The sequence below is a fragment of the Carcharhinus amblyrhynchos genome, chromosome 4 (assembly GCF_965287045.1).
Source record: "Carcharhinus amblyrhynchos chromosome 4, sCarAmb.v2.hapA, whole genome shotgun sequence".
Taxonomy (NCBI): Eukaryota; Metazoa; Chordata; class Chondrichthyes; order Carcharhiniformes; family Carcharhinidae; genus Carcharhinus; species Carcharhinus amblyrhynchos.
In genome coordinates this window covers 18380034-18398552 of record NC_137327.1, presented here as the reverse complement: position 1 = coordinate 18398552, position 18519 = coordinate 18380034, and the positions used below count along the sequence as shown (strand labels likewise).

Genomic DNA, 18519 nt, shown 5'->3' with positions numbered 1-18519 from the left:
TTAGGTGGATTGGCCATGCTAAATTGCCCCTTAGTGTCAGGGGACTAGCTAGAATAAATGCATGGGGTTATGGGGATAGGACCTGAGTGGGATTGTGGTCAATGCAGACTTGATGGGCTGAATGGCCTCCTTCCGCACTGTAGGATTCTAACCCCTTTTCAGATTTGAATGCGTGAGTTAAGGAACAATGATTCCAAATTTCTGCACAGATAAATGACTTACCCCACAGTGACACCTCAGGCCGTCGGAGAAGTGCTGCTCAAAAGCCAAAGTGACTTGTCGCTGGAGGTTGAGGTGCTTGAACATAAAGTAACATGTGGGAAAACCCAACAGGTCTGCCAGCATCTGTGGAGAGAGAATAAACGTGATGTAGAGTTGCCGGCATTGGACTGGGATGGACACAGTGAATAGTCTCACAACACCAGGTTAAAGTCCAACTGGTTTATTTGGTAGCACAAGCTTTCGGAGTGCTGCTGTTTCATCAGGTGAGTGTGATGAAGGATCAATGCTCCGAAAGCTCATGCTATCAAATAAACCTGTTGGACTTTAATGTGGTGTTGGGAGAGAGAATAGAGCCAAAGTTACATGTCTGGATGACCTTTAATCAGAGCACTCTGACAAAGGGTCATCTTGACTTAAAACATTGGCTGTATTCTCTCTCCACAGATGCTGTCAGCCTTGCTGACCTTTTCCAGCATTTTCTATTTTGTTCCTGATTCTAGCATCCGCAGTATTTTGCTTTTATTATAAAGCCACATGTTGTGCTGGATCTTTTTGCTTGTATGGTTGTTTCAGAATTGGTCCATTTAGAAACACAACATGATGCTTTAATGTCTTTGTTGGGGCACCATACAACTGGAACGCTGCCTCTTTAACTTTCTGACAAATTATCCTTCTCCTTCCCCTTTCTGAAAGGATTATCTCCTCACAGCTGTACAGAACTCGGGTGGTATTTGTTACCTCAACTAAGAGGCTGGCATTGAATTTCAGACCATCATCAGGGAGCGTTGACAAATCCTTTCTAGCTGTTGTGGGGAAACTGGGGTTGCGGGTTGGGTGGGGGGGGGGTGGTGGGGGTGTTGTGGAGTTCAGGGGGCAAAGGACACATCTTGACTCCAATTCTGCACTTCCCTACCTGCCACACAAGTGTAATACCAGTGGGGCTGACAGGAGAAGGATTCCTGATTCTTTAGTCCCTTAATGCTGGACCAACTGGTAGAACCTGAACTGTAGAATCCTAGAATCCCTACAGTGCAGAAGGAGGCCATTTGGCCCATTAAGCCTGAACTGCCAACCATCGCATCACCCAAGTCTTATCCCTGTAATCCCACATATTTACTCTTCTAATCCCCCTGACTTAGGGGCAATTTATCATGGCCAATCCACCTGACCTGCACATCTTTGGAATGTGGGAGGAAACCAGAGTACCTGGAGGGAACCCACGCAGGCACGTGGAGGACATGCAAGCTTCGCACAGACAGTGACCCGAGGCCAGAATTGAACCTGGGTCGCTGGCACTGTGAGGTAGCAGTGCAAGCCACCATGCCAACCTCTGAGTAGCCATAGCGCAGGCTGGTGATTAAGTTTGGGCCGATTTGGTCTGTACAGCTTAGTGGTTACTGGAAGCTTTGGGTTTTAATTTACGTTATTCATTCCATCCACTATAGCTTCATGTTAAAATTCTAATCGAACTGCTTTAAAACCATGTTCAAATCCATTTTGCATGAAGATTAAATTGCTTCAATATCTCTTCATTTTATTCATTATTTTCCAGTTTTTGACGTATTTATTTTCAAGAGAAAACACAATTTGGGATACCAAGTACGATGCCATTTGCCCCCAGGATATGAATAACCCACTATCACATTACTGGATCTCATCATCACATAACACGTAAGGAAGGAATTTTCTTTGCCTGGCTTTAAAGGAATTTTTCTTTCATAGGTTAGAGACGAGTATTTTTTTTAGTTGTTTTTATATTGATATTGCATTAATTAATGTCCTTCCTTTCCTTTGACTGCATTGTCCAAAGTATAGCTTGACTTTTAAATGTGGTTGGACACATTGGTTAAAACAGTATGCAGTCTCTTCCCTAATACCCACAGTCCAAAGATGTGCAGGTCAGGTTGATTGGCCATGCTGAATTGACCCTTAGTGTCAGGGGGATCAGCAGAGTAAATGTGTGGTGTTATGAGCGTAGGGCTTGGTGAGTTTATGATCGGTACAGACTCGATGGGCTGAATGGCCTCCTTCTGAGCTGTAGGGATTCTACTCAAAAGCATTGATGTTAATCAACAACAATCAGTTACCAATTATTTAAGACATTTAGAATCATAGAATCCTTACAATGCAGGAGACCATTCAGCGAATCGAGCTGGCACTGGCAACAATCCCACCAAGGTCCTATCCCAGTAACCCCACGTATTTATCATGCTAATCTCCCTGGCAAATTTAGCATGAGCAATCAGCCTAACCCACACATCTTTAAATGTATATTCTTGTGTCTGGAGAGTTTGACTCTAATAAGTACTGAACTTTATGAATCTACAGATCATGGCTAGAATCTCCAACCTCGCCCTTGGCTGGATTATCCGGTCCCACTGCAGTGAATGGAGATTTGGCTGAGCGTCAAATTCTTCATTCTCACTGGCAGTGGCAGCGGGACGTGCAAGACTGGAGAATTCCTGTCCAAATGTGGTACAAATGGGTTGCATTATCATAAAATGGTGATCATAATTGTGGCTGAGGCCACCCACAAAGTCTTGTTCTTCCACTGAAGAAAGATTGAGGGGGGGAGCATTTGATATTATTTCAGTACTGCTCTCCCAGTTTCCCAGAATCCTGCCCTCAGTTGGTCACCACCACACCATGTCCTCCAACAGCATTCTTAATAAAGTTTAAAAACCAAACATGAAGTGTATATCAGAATGATGGTAAGCCATAGATTCCCTACAGTGCAGAAAGGGGTCATTTGGCCCATTGAGCCTGCACCCACCTAGGTCTATTGCCCATAACCCCACATACTTACTCTGCCGGTCCCCCTGACACTAAGGGATAATCTAACATGGCCAATCAACCAAACCTGCACATCTTCGGGCTGTGAGAGGAAACCTAGAGGAAACTCAGACATGGGAAGAATGTGCAAACTCTGCACAGAGGGTCACCAGAGGCTGGAATTGAACCCAGGTCCCTGGTGCTGTGAGGCAGCGGTGCTAAACCACTGTGCCGCCCCAAATCAAATTGTCTTTTGTTAAAAGGCTTTGAACGACAGAATATTACAACTCAGAAGTATGTCATTTGCCCATGAGGGGTTGCAAGGGCATTTTTCTGCATGTGAACTTTCTAAAGCAAACCCTGTTCCAATTATACTGAAGTCGAGCTGGGTAGGACTATCTAAAGGTAATGATATGTCCTTCTTTCAATATGTCAGAATGATTATGTATTTAAAATAGTGTATTTGAAGTTCTTTTGCTAAAGTTGCTGACTGTCTATTACTTTCACAGGTACCTCACAGGAGATCAGGTTCGCAGTGACTCATCTACAGAAGCCTATGCTAGGTGCCTGAGGATGGGCTGTCGATGTATTGAGTGTAAGTTGAATGCGTAGGAAAAGAAATCTATGTTGACTGCTTTCGTGGTCTCAGTCCCTGTTACACAACCTGAATAAACCGACATTATCAATATCTTTCAATACCTTAAAGATCTGGATCATTTCCCTCTTGAACCTTCTCTTCCTTTGAAGCTTAGCATTTAGAGTCTTTCCTCGGTGATACTGATGCTATATTTGCTGTTAACTGTTTCAGTGGATTGCTGGGATGGACCCGACGGGAAACCAATTATTTATCATGGCTGGACGCTAACATCCAAAATAAAGTTTGATGATGTCGTTGATGCCATTAAAGCTCATGCCTTTATTTCATCTGAGTGAGTTACAACTGCTTATTCTGTTGGGTCTTTTAGCTGCTCGGACACTGAAGTTGCTGCAGGCTGTGTCGATTGCCATATCGGGGCTTCTGCCCATTCATCAAACTGAAAGGGCCTGGACAATGGAACATCTCTCATAGAATTGAGGAGATCCCAACAGTGCAGAGAGAGGCCATTTGGCCGATTGAGCCTGCACCAACAACAATCCCACCCAGGCCCTATCTCTATAATTCTATGTATTTACCCTGACACTAAGGGGCAATTTAGCATGGCCAATTCACCTAGCCTGTACATCTCTAGAGTGTGGGAGGAAACCGGAGCACTCGGAGGAAACCCACACAGACACGGGGAGAATGTGCAAACTCCACACAGACAGCCACCCAAGGCCAGAATTGAACCCTGGTCCTTGGTGCTGTGAAGCAGCAGTGCTAACCACTGTGCCACCGTGTTGCTCTGTTTTGATGAAAGGTACATATGTGAAAAGGGGGCAGGAGCAGACCATACTGCCCACTGAGTCTGTTCCACAATTTGATATATGCCTGGCAGATCCTGGGCTTTGACTTCTATTTCCTGCCTGTTGCTTCATTCCCTCAGACACTGTCTTTTTTTCTCTTTACTGTCTGATGCTTGCATCTAAGGTGCCACAGTGGTTAGCACAGCTGCCTCACAGCACCAGGGACCCAGGTTCAATCCACAGCTTGGGTCACCGTCTGTGCAGAGTCTGCACCTTCTCCCTTTGTCTGTCCGGGTTCTCCAGCTGCCTCACACAGTCCACAAGACGTGCTGGTTAGGTGCATTGGCCGTGCTGAATTCTCCCTCAATGTACCCGAACAGGAATGTGGCGTCCAGGGATTCTCTTAGTAACTTCATTGCAGTGTTAATGTAAGCCTATTTGTGACACTAATAAATAAACTTAAAATTCAAGTTTGATAATGTTGTTGACACATCAAAGCCCACGCTTTTGTTTCATGTTGTCTTTTATGTTTCAGATTTCCAACATGAACAATTTTTTTTAAGTTCAGTGTTTTCTCTATTAAAAGTGAAGGCAGGGCTAGGATGCTAGTCTAATTTCCATGTTATCCCCAGTGTAACTGAGCTGCACTGTCAGAACCACTGTGTTTAGAAAAAGAATTATTCTTGTGTGTCAGCATCACTGGCAAGTCAACATTTATTGCACAAAGTTAATGGCCCTTAGGATGCTCTCAGTGCTGCACTGCACTGCAGTGTGGATTGTCAGTGTTGTTCAATGTTCAAACACCTCGAGTGGAATGCTCTGGCTGCGCTCACTAAAAGCTGGAAATTCACGCCCGACTGTCAATGAGGTTTCACATTGTCCACAGTCTGCCCGCTAAAATTCCAGTGGCGGACAGGATGGAGAATTCCGGCCCTCATGTGGGAGATGGACCTTTAACCATCCGAAACAAGGAGAAGCTTGCATTTACATAGCACCTTTCATGACTATGGGATGTCTCAAAATACTTTACAGCCAGTAAGTTATTTTTGGAGTGCAGTCACTGTTGTAACGTGGGGAATTTGGCAGCCATTTTGGATACAGCAAGCTCCCACAATGTCACAATAACCGGATCACCTTTTTTGTGTGTTATTGATTGAGGGAGAGTATTGATCAGGACACTACTACCTTGTGGGGTTTTTTTAATTGTCCATCTGAGAGGACTAGCAGAGCTTCAACTCAGCCTGAAAAACTGCCAGTCCGACAGTGCAGCATTCCCTCAATACTGGAGTATCAGCTTTGATTTTTAAGCTTAGGTCCTGGAGACTCGAATCTACAACCTTGTAATTCAGAGGTGAGAGTGCTAGCGAATGAGTCGCCATTAAGAAGTACCATTTCACCCCTATCAATTTTTGCAAAGGAATATGCTGCTCAAGTGTCGGAATCACAGAATTCCTACAGGGCAGTAGGCCATTTGGCCCATTGTGCCTGCACTGACAACACTCCCACCCAGGCCCTATCCACTTATTTACTCTGCTAATCCCACTGACACGAAGGGCAATTTATCATGGCCAATCCCTCTAATCGCACATCTTTGGACATTGAGAGGAAATCGGAGCACCCAGATGAAACCCAAGCAGGCCTAGGGAGAATGTGCAAGTTCCACACAGACAGTAACCCGAGGCCAGAATGGAACCTGGGTCCCTGGCACTGTGAGGTGGCAGCACTAACTACTGTCCACTGTGCCACCCCCATAGCATTTAGCATTTCCCTGCACGGCTTCAGAAGAAATATTTTGGAATGATGATGTTACCTCTCAATGAAACATGGATATAAATTTCACCGATACTTTTTAAAGTGGTTGATTTGATACTGTAGGGGGTACGTTTTTGCCTCTTCCACTTCCTTGACAACCATGGAGCAGGAAGTCCTGCTGCTGGCCAATGGCCAGCCATCTCCTGCAGCTGAGAAACACGTTGTGGGGACTTGATGGTTTGAGTTATAAGGAGAGGCTGGATAGACTGGGACTTCTTTCCCTGGAGCATAGGAGGATTAGGGGTGATCTATAAAATAATGAGGGGCATAGATCAGCTAAATAGTCAATATCTTTTCCCAAAGGTCGGGGAGTCTAAAACTAAATGGCATAGGTTTAAGGTGAGAGGGGAGATATACAGAAGGGTCCAGAGGAGAAGTTTCTTCACTCAGAGGGTGGTGAGGGTCTGGAACAAGCTGTTAAAGGCAGTAGTAGAGGCGCGTACAATTTTATCATTTAAAAAGCATTTAGACAGTTACATGGGTAAGATGGGTATAGAGGGATTTGGGCCAAATGTGGGCAATTGAGACTAGCTTAGTGGTAAAAACTAGACAGCCTGGACAATTTGGGCTGAAGGGCCTGTTTTGATTCTTTAAACCTCTATGGTTTCATTGTTCATGCCACTTTAATGCCAATTAACTTTTTTCAAACAACTATGGTTGAATTTTATGCACACGGGGTGGGGAGGGGAGTTTAATTGTATGATGACGTGCACCCAGGAGTAGATTGGGGGACCAACACTGTTGACAGATCTACAGGACCTTCCTCCTTCCCTGACTAGATGTTGGTACAGCCAATCACCAATGTTGTTTATTAAGAACATAAGAACATAAGAACATAAGAAATAGGAGCAGGAGTAGGCCATCTGGCCCTTCGAGCCTGCCCCGCCATTCAATAAGATCATGGCTGATCTGTCGTGGCTCAGTTCCACTTTCCCGCCCTCTCCCCATAACCCTTAATCCCCTCTCTTATCAAAAACCCATCAACCCGCTTCTTAAAAATATTTAGCGAGGCAGCCTCCACCACTTCAACGGGCAGAGAATTCCAGAGATTCACCACCCTTTGAGTGAAGAAGTTCCTCCTCAACTCCGTTCCGAACTGCCCCCCCTTTATCTTGAGGCTGTGCCCCCTAGTCCTACTGTCTTTTTTGAGCGGGAAGAGTCTTTCCACCTCTATCCTATCCATCCCATTCATCATCTTATACGTCTCAATGAGATCTCCCCTCATTCTTCTAAACTCTAACGAGTACAAGCCTAGTTTATTCAGCCTCTCCTCATAGCTCAACCCCCTCAACTCCGGTATCAGCCTAGTAAACCTCCTCTGCACTCCCTCCAAGGCCAAAATATCCTTGCGCAGGTGCGGCGCCCAAAACTGCACACAGTACTCCAGCTGCGGCCTCACCAATGCCCTATACAGCTGCAGCAAGACCTCCCTACTTTTATATTCAATCCAATTTAATTCATGGCATGTGGGCATTGCTGGCTAGGTCAGCATATGTTGCCTGTCCCTAATTGCCCTTGAACTGTGTGACTTCCTAAGCCATTTCAGAGGGCACTTAAGAGTCAACCACATTGCCGTGAGTCTGGGTTTGTAGGCCACACAGGTGTAGGCGGCAGATTTTCTTCCTTAAAGGGTGTTAGTGAACCAGATGGGTTTTTACGACAATCAACAACAGTTTTATGGTCAACATTAGACTTTTAATTCCAGATTTTTATTAAGTCCAAGTTTGCCACGATGAGATTTGAACTTGGATCCCCAGAGCTTTACCCAGGATCTCTGGATTACTAGTCCGGAGGCAATACCATTAGGCCATCTGCCTCAGTGTGGGTAATGTTGTATCCAAATGCTCACTGGGGACATGCCACACTGTTAAGATTTTACCTGATGTAGCGGACATGGTACTAATTCTATCATTGACTTTTTAAGGTACCCACTCATACTTTCAATAGAAGAACATTGTACTGTGGAACAGCAGCGACATATGGCCATCAAGTTCAAGGAAACATTTGGATCTATGCTCATCACCAAACCAATTGAAGCAAATGCAGAGCAGTTGCCATCCCCCGCACAACTTACAAATAAAATCATTATCAAGGTGAGCGTGCCCCACATTGGGCAGACCGTTTTCACATGAGTTAAATTGACGCATCACAGTGTGGTTCAAACGGGAAATGTTAGCAAAAGTGCTTTCACATCAAAAAAATTGAACTTGTTGCCATTAAATCCAAGCCAACCACTGGCATTTGAACACTTTGAAGGTTTTTTCAGAGAGGAACAGGAAAATGGGATTAGGATTAAAAACTCCAATGTGCAGTTTATGCAGGCCTAGTTTGGCTTCCAGTGAATTTATGGGATGTTTGAAATTTTTTCCTCACTTTGTAATAAATTAATATCGACCAAGACAAAGCTGAAGACTCTGAACCAAGGTCACATTAGATCTCTGACACGCTTTATTGAAATTGCCCATTTTAATTGGTTATCTTCAGTCCTAAAACACCCAAGGAATTAATACTTTTTGGATAAACCGATTAGGTACAGAGCTGGTTTGGGACTAGAGGGAAGGAAATTCACAGCTATTTCTAGCCTTTTTATTGATCATTCCTGCACACCTATCTATGTAGCAAAACACCTTTGAAATGAATGCGTATAAAATTGTAAGCTGTAGTGTAGGAATGAGCTTGCAATGTGGCTAATCGACTCATGCTAACTGCAAGATAGTCAGGTCACAGATCTAATCTATGCTAATTACACAGCAGCTACATCTCAGATTCTCCCCAGAACGTAGAAGGCAACTATGTTGGATGTTGTCCCTTCAGTGTATTTGCTACAGAAAATTAATTAAAGTTTCACTCCGTTGCAGCTCCAATTTGACATCCCAACTTTACTTAATTATTTTCGAAACAGATGGATGAGGAAAACCAGCAGAAAATAAAACAAAATAAGAGACAAGACAGCAGGAATGTACCTGTGGAATGGAATAGAAGCTTTAAAGTTTATTTATTAGTGTCACAAGTAGGCTTACATTAACAGTGCAATGAAATTACTGTGAAAATCCCCTAGTCGCCACATTCCAGTGCCTGTTTGGGTACATTGAGGGAGAATTTAGCATGGCCAATGCACCTAATGAAGATGTCTTTCGGGCTGTTGGAGGAAACTGGAGCACCCAGAGGAAACCCACGCAGACACGGGGAGAATGTGTAACTCCACACAGACAGTGACTGAAGCTGGAAATCGAACCCAGGTGCCTGGCGCTGTGAAGTAGCAGTGCTAACCACTGTGTCGCTCCCAGTAAACTAGCAACTAGGAAAAAAGGACGGGAATAAGCTCAGACTAGTAATAAATGGGTTGGAAGGTCGAGGATGTGAATTGAGATGTAACAAGGATTCGACTTTCAATTATAATACACTGAAAACTGCTCCAGTATTGGCAGAATATGTAATAGAACTGAATCCATATTTGATAATGTGCAACAAAGTGTGATCGAGGAGTATGTGGTTGCTTATTTTAATTACTGTATAATTCCAATTTCTATTATTATTCCACCCACCAATCTGTAGCAGAAAGGTAACCTACAAAACAGTAGTACTGTGGTGTAGCCATCTAGTGAAATGTCATTCTGGTTAATTTATTATTCTGTTTGTTTCAGCACAAAAAATTGGAATCCCAGCAAGAGACTAATACTTCCACTGTTTACACCTCCTTCAAGGAACTTGAAAAGAAATCTGGATTTCTCTACCTGCTGGATCCAATTGATCTGGTAAAACCCCAGACACTATTATTCATAACAGTTCTTTTTGTCTTGTACTGGGATTTACAGGTAATAAAAATTAAGCTTTAAAAGGTGCATTGCAATAACATGACTGGAAGGTGCTCAATCAGAATTGTGTTGGTATAACCAAGTGGCTAAGTGAGGAACCAAGGTAATGTTGTTCGTGAAAACAGCATCAGATCCTTTGCCAGCTGCTGTGATTTGGGTATTTAGCTGATCTGAGGCCATTTCTCATGTAAGAACTCTGTCTGAGTGAGCTTGTATAAGGTCTATGCACATTTCCATTCTGCCTTAGGGCACGTACTGACACAAGAGATTGTTGAGCCAGTTCCTAGGGAATAGTAACTGTGGTACTCTCTCATTGTTTTCTTCATATAAGATATGTTTCCATTCCAACATGTTCTGCGCAAGACAAAAAGTTTAAAGCTTTTTATTAATGTTACAAGTAGGCTAACATAAACACTGCAATGAAGTTACTCTGAAAATCCCCCAGTCGCCACACTTCGGCGCCTGTTCAGATACTTGAGAGTGAATTTAGCATGGCCAGTGCACCTAACCAACCCGTCTTCTGGAGTGTGGGAGGAAACCGGAGCACTCGGAGGAAACACTGTCTGTGTGGAGTTTGCACATTCTTCTCGTGTCTGTGTGGGTTTCCTCCGGGTGCTCCAGTTTTCTCCTACAGTCTGAAGACATGCTGGTCAGGGGATTTTCACAGCAACTTCATTGCAGTTTAAATGTAAGCCTACTTCTGATGCTAATAAATAAACTTCTTAAAAAAACTAACTAGCACATATTTTGGACTGTGGGAAGAAACCGCAGCACCCGGAGGAAACCCACACAGACATGGGGAGAACATGTAGATTCTGCGTAGACAGTGACCCAAGCCAGGAATCGAACCTGGGTCCCAAATAAAAGCCTTGGCAGAACTGTGTGGTGTTCTTAGATTGCATTTTTAACTTCTGACGTTACTGCGCCTTTTAAATATCAAATGCATAACGAGGTTAGGTGCTGGGTCACATATTCACTGTGTGACATTTGACAAAGGTATCATTGTCACTGCATTTAAACGGTTTGATTTTTCTTGACAGACCTGGTACAAGCACTACTGTGTGATCGTAGATGGAAAGCTTTACTTTGCGGATTCAACTGATGATGATAATGAATTTACTCGCGTGACAAACCAGGTATTGTTCAGTTGAACCTGCTTCATCCTTCCTTTCTCTCATCACTTATTTGATTTCCAGTCCTCTCTCCCATCTTGCTGCACAGGCTTTCCCTAGGTTTCATTTCAGCCTTTCAGTATACAGTCAAGAAATAACATCAGTGCCCAGAATTTTTCCATAGTGTCTTCAGTCCTCCTCTACTGCTCTCCACCACAACACCCATAGTAAGAAGTCTCACGACACCAGGGTAAAGTCCAACAGGTTTATTTGGTAACAAACGCCACTAGCTTTCACTGTGGGAGGAAACTGGAGCACCCGGAGACCAACACGAGAAGAATGTGCAAACTCCACACAGACAGTGTTTCCTCCGAGTGCTCCGGAAAGCTAGTGGCGTTTGTTGCCAAATGAACCTGTTGGACTTTAACCTGGTGTTGTGAGATTCTTACTGTGTTTACCCCAGTCCAATGCCGGCATCTCGACATTATCCCCACCCAACCTAGTTTACATGCCTTCACAACGTTTCTCAATTGCATTGGTAGTGTTGCTCAACTCATGGGAACATCCAGGGAACTGGAATTGACTACCAGGGTGGTGTGAGAAGAGAATGCAGCCAAGTATCCTTCCATTCCAAAATGGCAAAACAATCACTTTCCAACAATAACCAGAGCACAACTATAATCAAGTTTCTGACTTCAGTTTCCACACCAGAAGCTCAGTGTTCTTGTGATATTGCTTCTCGATGCCTTATTTCTTATGCAGTAGGCATCGTAACTTGCTTTCATTTATTGCTCCCACCATAATGCAGCACCAAAGTGTATTATTTCAGAGAGTGTGGTGACCTCTGTTGCATAGCCAGAATGTGCTACATGTTACTGCTACCAGTGCTGAACCAGTGAACAGCATTGCATTTTAGTAATAATTATTGAAACTATCCGACCGTTCACGCCTGCAAGGATGGAGAATTTGGCATTTAGTCAAATCTCCGTCCGTTGCAGCAGGACTGCAGGATCCCGCCAACTTGAAGGGCTGGAGAATTCCAGCTGTATGTTTATTTACATTGTCCTTAAGTCAACTGTATACTAAAAATGATTCCTCAACAAGAAGTGCTTCACTAGAAAACTGTCCTCTGACAGATGAGACTTGGAGGTGAAACTAGCATCACAATATAGGAATAAAGTTATCTCCTTTGGTTTCTTTTTTGTTTTGTACATCATCAGGCTCTTCTCCTTTGGAGAATGTTTGGAGTGTTGGAAGAATTTTGCAGACTGATTAACAATCTACTTTTGAGTCTTTTCTGTGCTGACTGTTAATGAACGGAGAACTTCAGTCCTCAGCGACGTAGAACTGCGGCATTAGATTGAACTGAGTTTAACTCCAATTATTATTTTGGATCATGGAATATTATAGCAGTTCTCTATTTCCTATTCTGCTCAGCCTGTGTGGAGAAGTACTTTCTAGCATCCCTTGAATTTAATTTTCTGAAATCTCAAGCCTGTGCTCTTTCATTATTATCGGCCATTTGATACAGCCTGTCACTACTTACCTTACCATAGGCTTGGTAACCTCTTCACGTCACCCCTCAACTGTTCCAAATCTAGTAAACAACAGCCGACCTCTCAAGTTTCCCATTGTGACTGTAACTGCTTATCCCCATTTATATCCTGGTGAATTAATGTTGCAATATTACTCTTACATCCCTCCTGTAACGGCACCCGTAATATTCCAACAGCAGCCTCAGGGTTTGTGAAAATTCCACCTCATTACCTTGTTTTTGTACTCCATACCCCTAGATATAAAACCAAATATGGTCATTCTTTAGTATTCTTATCCTTCCACTTTACCAGTATATTGCGCTTGTTATTTGAGACCTGCTCATCATGACTCTTGTGAAGTTGCTTTTTGTAGAATCATACAACACAGGAAGAAGCCTGTTCTCCCTCTTTGAAAGAGTTTTCCAATTATTCTCAAATCCCTTGCTTTTCCTCGTAGCTCTGCAATTTTCTTCCTTTTCAAATATATATCCTGCTTGAAATTTACTATTGAGTCTGCTCCCTTTCAGGCAGTGCATTCCAAATCAAGTTCGCTACATCCAGGGAAAAATCTCCTCTTGTTCCCCCACACCAGTTTGCCAATTACCTTAAATCACTGTCCTCAGGTAAAATTGCTTCTGGCCAGTGGGAAATCATTTCTCGTTACTTGCTCCGTGGAGACCCTTCATAATTTTAACTTCTTCGATTAAGTCTTCCCTTCTCTGCTCCAGGGAGAAGAATCCCAGTTTCTCTCATCTCTCCACATAAGCTCAGAGCCCTTTTTTTTTTAAAGTTAAAGTTTATTTATTAGTCACATATAAGGCTTATATTAACATTGTGATGAAGTTGCTGTGAAATTCCCCTGGATACCTTAGATAATCCTTGATACCATTCTGATAAACCTCCCCTGTAAACTTTCCAATATCCTCTTTACCCAGGCAGCACCGTGGCACCCTGGTTAACACTGCTGCCTCACAGCACTAGGGACATGGGTTCAATTGCCAGCTTGGGTGACTTTGTGGAGTTCGCACTTTCCCCCCATGCCTGTGTGGGTTTTCTCCGGGTGCTCCGTTTCCTCCCACAGTCCGAAAGATGGATTGGTGAGGTGCATTGGGTAATGCTAAATTCTCCCTCAGTGTACCCAAACAGGTGCTGGAGTGTGGCGACTAGGGGATTTTCACAGTAACTTCATTGCACCGTTAATGTGAGCCTACCTGAGACAATAATACATAGACCTAAACTTTAAAACTGCACTTTCATTCTTGTTTCCTTCCTCCTTCACCATGTAATTTCTGCTTCATAGTAATACCCTGTCTGTAGCAATTGCTAATGGAAACTTTTTCTTATTTAGGAAATTAACAGTGCGGATCGTCACTTTAATGAGAAATGGTTTCATGGGAAAATGGGCAGAGACGGCAGGCAGAAGGCGGAGAGATTGCTCCAGGAGTTTTGTATGGAAACGGCAGGACGAGATGGAACTTTCTTGGTCCGTGAAAGTGACACATTCCCTGGAGACTTCACACTGTCGTTTTGGTACTGATGGTGGTGTTTCTTCAAGTTTACTCAGTGGATTTCATTGTTTAAAAAACATGACACTAAAATGGAGAAGCAGGCAGCTGCTCTCACATCACCTGTTTGACTCAGCTGCACAATGTCAAAATTAAATCTAGCATTCCGATTTGTACCGTTCTTTAAAACTTGGGTTGCATCCAAAATATATTCCCTTGAACCCTTAGTGTTAGTATTTCAGATTTCCAGCGTTTACAAGTATTCTTTTTGTCTCTGCCCCTGTCCATAATAAGCCCATTCATATAACACATAGTTTTCTAATTTTTAATAATTTTCTAGGGAGATTTTTTTGTGTGAAGCATGTGTGCAGTGTGGGGCATAATGGTTACTGTACTGAGCTTAATGCTGGGGTAGGTGGTTAGCAAGCAAGGCAGACTAGAATCAGAGAATCTCTACAGTGCCATCGAGTCTGCACTGACACAGCATCAGGGCAGCGTGGTGGTACAGAGGTTAGTACTGTTGCCTTATAACGTAGGGACCTGGGTTGGATTCCTGGCTTGGGTCACTGCCTGTGTGGAATCTGCATGCTGGGTTTCCTCTGGGTGCTCTGGTTTCCTCCTGGAGTCAGAAAGGTGTGCTGATTAGGTGCATTGGCCATGCTAAATTCTCCCTCAGTGTACCTGAACAGCTGGAATGTGGCAACCAGGGGGATTTTCACTGTAACTTCATTGCAGTGTTAATATAAGCCTACTTGTCACTAATAAATATACTTTATCTTACCCAGACCCTCTCCCTCACCCAATAATCCATTTACCATGGCTAATCCTACACATCTTGGGATATTAAAGGGCAATTGAACACAGTTCCCTGGAGCTGTGAGGCAGCAGTGCCCTGGTGCCGCCCTACATCCTGACTTCCATGTTTAAAGTTAATTTATTACTGTCACAAGTAGGTTTACATTAACAATGCAATGAAGTTACTGTGAAAATCCCCTGGTCGCCACACTCCGGCACCTGTTTGGGTACACTGAGGGAGAATTTAGCATGGGCAATGCGTCTAACCATCACGACTTTTGGACTGTGGGAGGAAATCTGAGCACCTGAAGGAAATGCATGCAGAGAACGTGCAGACTCCACACAGACAGTGACCAGGTCAACCCATTTCTCTGGCGCAATGAGGCAGCAGTGCTAATCACTGTGCTGCCCATGTGTTTGGTAATGCGGGAGACAGATGTCAGATAACTATCCAACAACCCATGCTGCAAAGTGCCCATGAAGAGGGGGCATTAAGTTTAACTAGCCGTTGGAGTACTGTGTGCAGTTTTGGGCGCCGTACTTACGCAAGGATATTTTGGCCTTGGAGGGAGTGCAGAGGAGGTTTACTAGGCTGATGCCGGAGTTGAGGGGGTTGAGCTATGAGGAGAGGCTGAATAAACTAGGCTTGTACTCGTTGGAGTCTAGAAGAATGAGGGGAGATCTCATTGAGACGTATAAGATGATGAATGGGATGGATAGGATAGAGGTGGAGAGGCTCTTCCCGCTCAGAAAGGACAGTAGGACTAGGAGGCACAGCCTCAAGATAAAGGGGGGGGTGGTTTAAGTTGAGGAAGAACTTCTTCACTCAAAGGGTGGTGAATCTCTGGAATTCTCTGCCCGTTGACGTGGTGGAGGCTACCTTGCTAAACATTTTTAAGACGCGGGTTGATGGGTTTTTGATAAGAGAGGGGATTAAGGGTTATGGGGAGAGGGCAGGAATGTGGAACTGAGCCACGACAGATCAGCCATGATCTTATTGAATGGCGGGGCAGGCTCGAGGGGCTAGATGGCCTACTCCTGCTCCTATTTCTTATGTTCTTATGTTCTTATTCTTTATTGTGCCACGCCTGCTGAGTTTCACAAAATACCCGAAGTACCAGAGTCTTGCCAGTGGGTGTCAGCAACCTCTTGGAAGTTACGAATGGAGAGAAAGTGTATGGAGGATTACATAACCTACGATGCAGTTGTACCTTAAAACAAAGCAGGCTGAGATAAGCCCAGTTGCACTCTTTCAACATTGCAAGAGTGACGACCCTGAAAATAAAATGATTGTCAGCTGTGAGGTGGCTTTGGAGGTAGTGAAAGGGGGCTTTATAAACACAGCACAACTGCAGCCTCAGGATTTTAGCATGATTTGCTATGTGGTGAATTCTGGATCTCGGGTAGGTTTGAAGATGCTGAACAGAACCTACCTCTGGCTGCGAAGATAGGGATGTCAAGAAGACATGTAAATTCAGGCAAGAAGATTAGATGTTCTAACATAGTGTCAGAGCAGATAACTGAGCCACCCATTCATTTATGAAATAATGCACAGGGGATTTGGAAACATGGGCAAAAGTAATGTTCAAAAATAAAATTGTACCAGCCATGCCAAGATTGAATTAAAAATAAAAGCTCACATTTTGAATCTAATTTTTTGTTTGCATTTACCCAACCAGGAGGAATGGAAGAGTGCAGCATTGTCGTATACGTTCTTACACTGAAGGAGAGAGCACTAAATATTTCCTGACTGATAATTTACCTTTCAACACAGTCTATGATCTAGTTCAGTACTATCAGGGTACACCTTTAAGATGCAGTGAATTTGAATTACGTTTAACTGAAGCTGTACCGAGCCCAAACCCTCACGAATCTCAAGAGTAAGTATTCCAAAAGAAACTTGTGCCATTAACTTAAGCACCTCAAGAGTACCAAAGAAATCATAGCAATTAGTGGACGTACACTGGAAATGTATCGTTCTTAACTGTTTAGTTGTTTTCTATTGCGCTGGATACATATTAAGAACAAACTTCCACTAGGGAATGTGGCACAGTTGGCTTCTGCTTAGATGCTGAGGGACAGGCTGGTGCCATAGAATCATTGAATTCTAACAGTGCAGAAGGAGGCCATTCAGACCATCACGTCTGTACCGACCACAATTTAGCATGGCCAATCAACCTAACCCGCACATTCTTTGGACTGTGGGAAGGAAACTCACGCAGACACAGGGAGAACATGCAAACTCCACACAGACAGTCACCCAAGGCCGGACTTGAACCCGAATCCCTGAGGCAGCAGTGCTAACCACTGTGTCACCATGCCACCCCAGTCATCTGTAAAGTCTTCATCTTTAATGCTAGATAGTTTTTAAAGCCTTTGAATGAAAAAGAGAATTTGTGTTTTCTTCAAACTGCCATCTCAGTCTCTGACCCCCAAATCTGGATCCGTGTCCCCTTTTTTTTGTCATTTTCAGATGGTACTATAAAAATCTAAGTCGAGGAGAAGCTGAGGACATGCTGATGAGGATACCTAGAGATGGCGCCTTTTTAGTTCGAAAGCGAGATGAGCCCAATTCATATGCCATCACCTTCAGGTAAGATTACACACCGTTGCTAAAAGAATAATTTAAAATAAATGCAAATGTGGAGTGTGAGGAGAATCCATAACTGCATCATGTTTCATTCGTGCCTTCCCCAGGGCTGAAAGTAAGGTTAAACATTGCCGCATTAAATATGAAGAAGGGAAGTACATTCTGGGCACCTCAGCAGAGTTTGACAGTCTGGTGGAGCTTATCAGTTATCATAGAAAACAGCCGTTATATAGAAAAATGAAACTGCGCTACCCAGTCACGGAGAAGATGCTTGAACGTTACAGTGTGGTAGGTGTTTTCCTTTAGTTAAAAAAATTCACATCTTTTTTCCACTACTCTGGTATGTTATTGCTGATGTGCCTCTTGCTTCAGGGAAAATGATGAAAAAGCAAGACCTTAAACTGTACCGTTTACTGTAGGAGTAGCTGAGCTAAGGGACTGACTGAAGCCTTATAGTTAACCCATAGTTGACCACTCTCTCTCTCTCAGGAAGGTGAAGCGTTCTCTTTAGCAGCCTAGTTCAAATCTTAAGAGAAAAGGACAACCAATAGGGATACAATGGATACAAGACCGTTGAGTTTGGGCTTGTCGATGTGAGTCTAACTTCAAACATGAGGACTCCATTTTTCTTCAGCTTAGTAGTTGAGACTCTATGGTTTGTAATTGTCTTCTGGCCATTTTAGGTTTCCTCACGATTGCTCTTGAATTATTTGTATTTGAGAAATCACTAGTAACATTGAGACTCGTACTTTTGCTGCTTAATTCTATGGTACACCGCAGCAAGATGCCTCTGTGAACTGGTCTCCAGTTTGCATGACCCTGCCATTAACAGACAATGGCTATTTCATAGGCAGATACAGATTAGGCTGATATGTGGGTTCACACTGTGTTATCCTTCAGTCAGGGAAACCACTGCATAATTTTGGGCTAAAGCCAAATTCATCAGTGAGGTTTGAAAGAATTTCAAGGTGATGTAAA

General features: G+C 43.5%; 1 protein-coding gene across 1 annotated transcript in view; it reads left to right on the top strand.

The window, feature by feature from the left end:
• Positions 1–18519, top strand: part of plcg2 (phospholipase C, gamma 2) — a 163862-nt gene that overhangs the window by 113857 nt on the left and 31486 nt on the right. The window contains exons 10-19 of the mRNA XM_080186761.1: positions 1775–1893; positions 3504–3589; positions 3803–3923; positions 8114–8282; positions 9834–9944; positions 11045–11140; positions 14000–14181; positions 16631–16831; positions 17425–17544; positions 17649–17829. Of these exons, the coding sequence (XP_080042887.1) occupies positions 1775–1893; positions 3504–3589; positions 3803–3923; positions 8114–8282; positions 9834–9944; positions 11045–11140; positions 14000–14181; positions 16631–16831; positions 17425–17544; positions 17649–17829 (1386 nt within the window). The remainder of the gene's footprint in view (positions 1–1774; positions 1894–3503; positions 3590–3802; positions 3924–8113; positions 8283–9833; positions 9945–11044; positions 11141–13999; positions 14182–16630; positions 16832–17424; positions 17545–17648; positions 17830–18519) is intronic.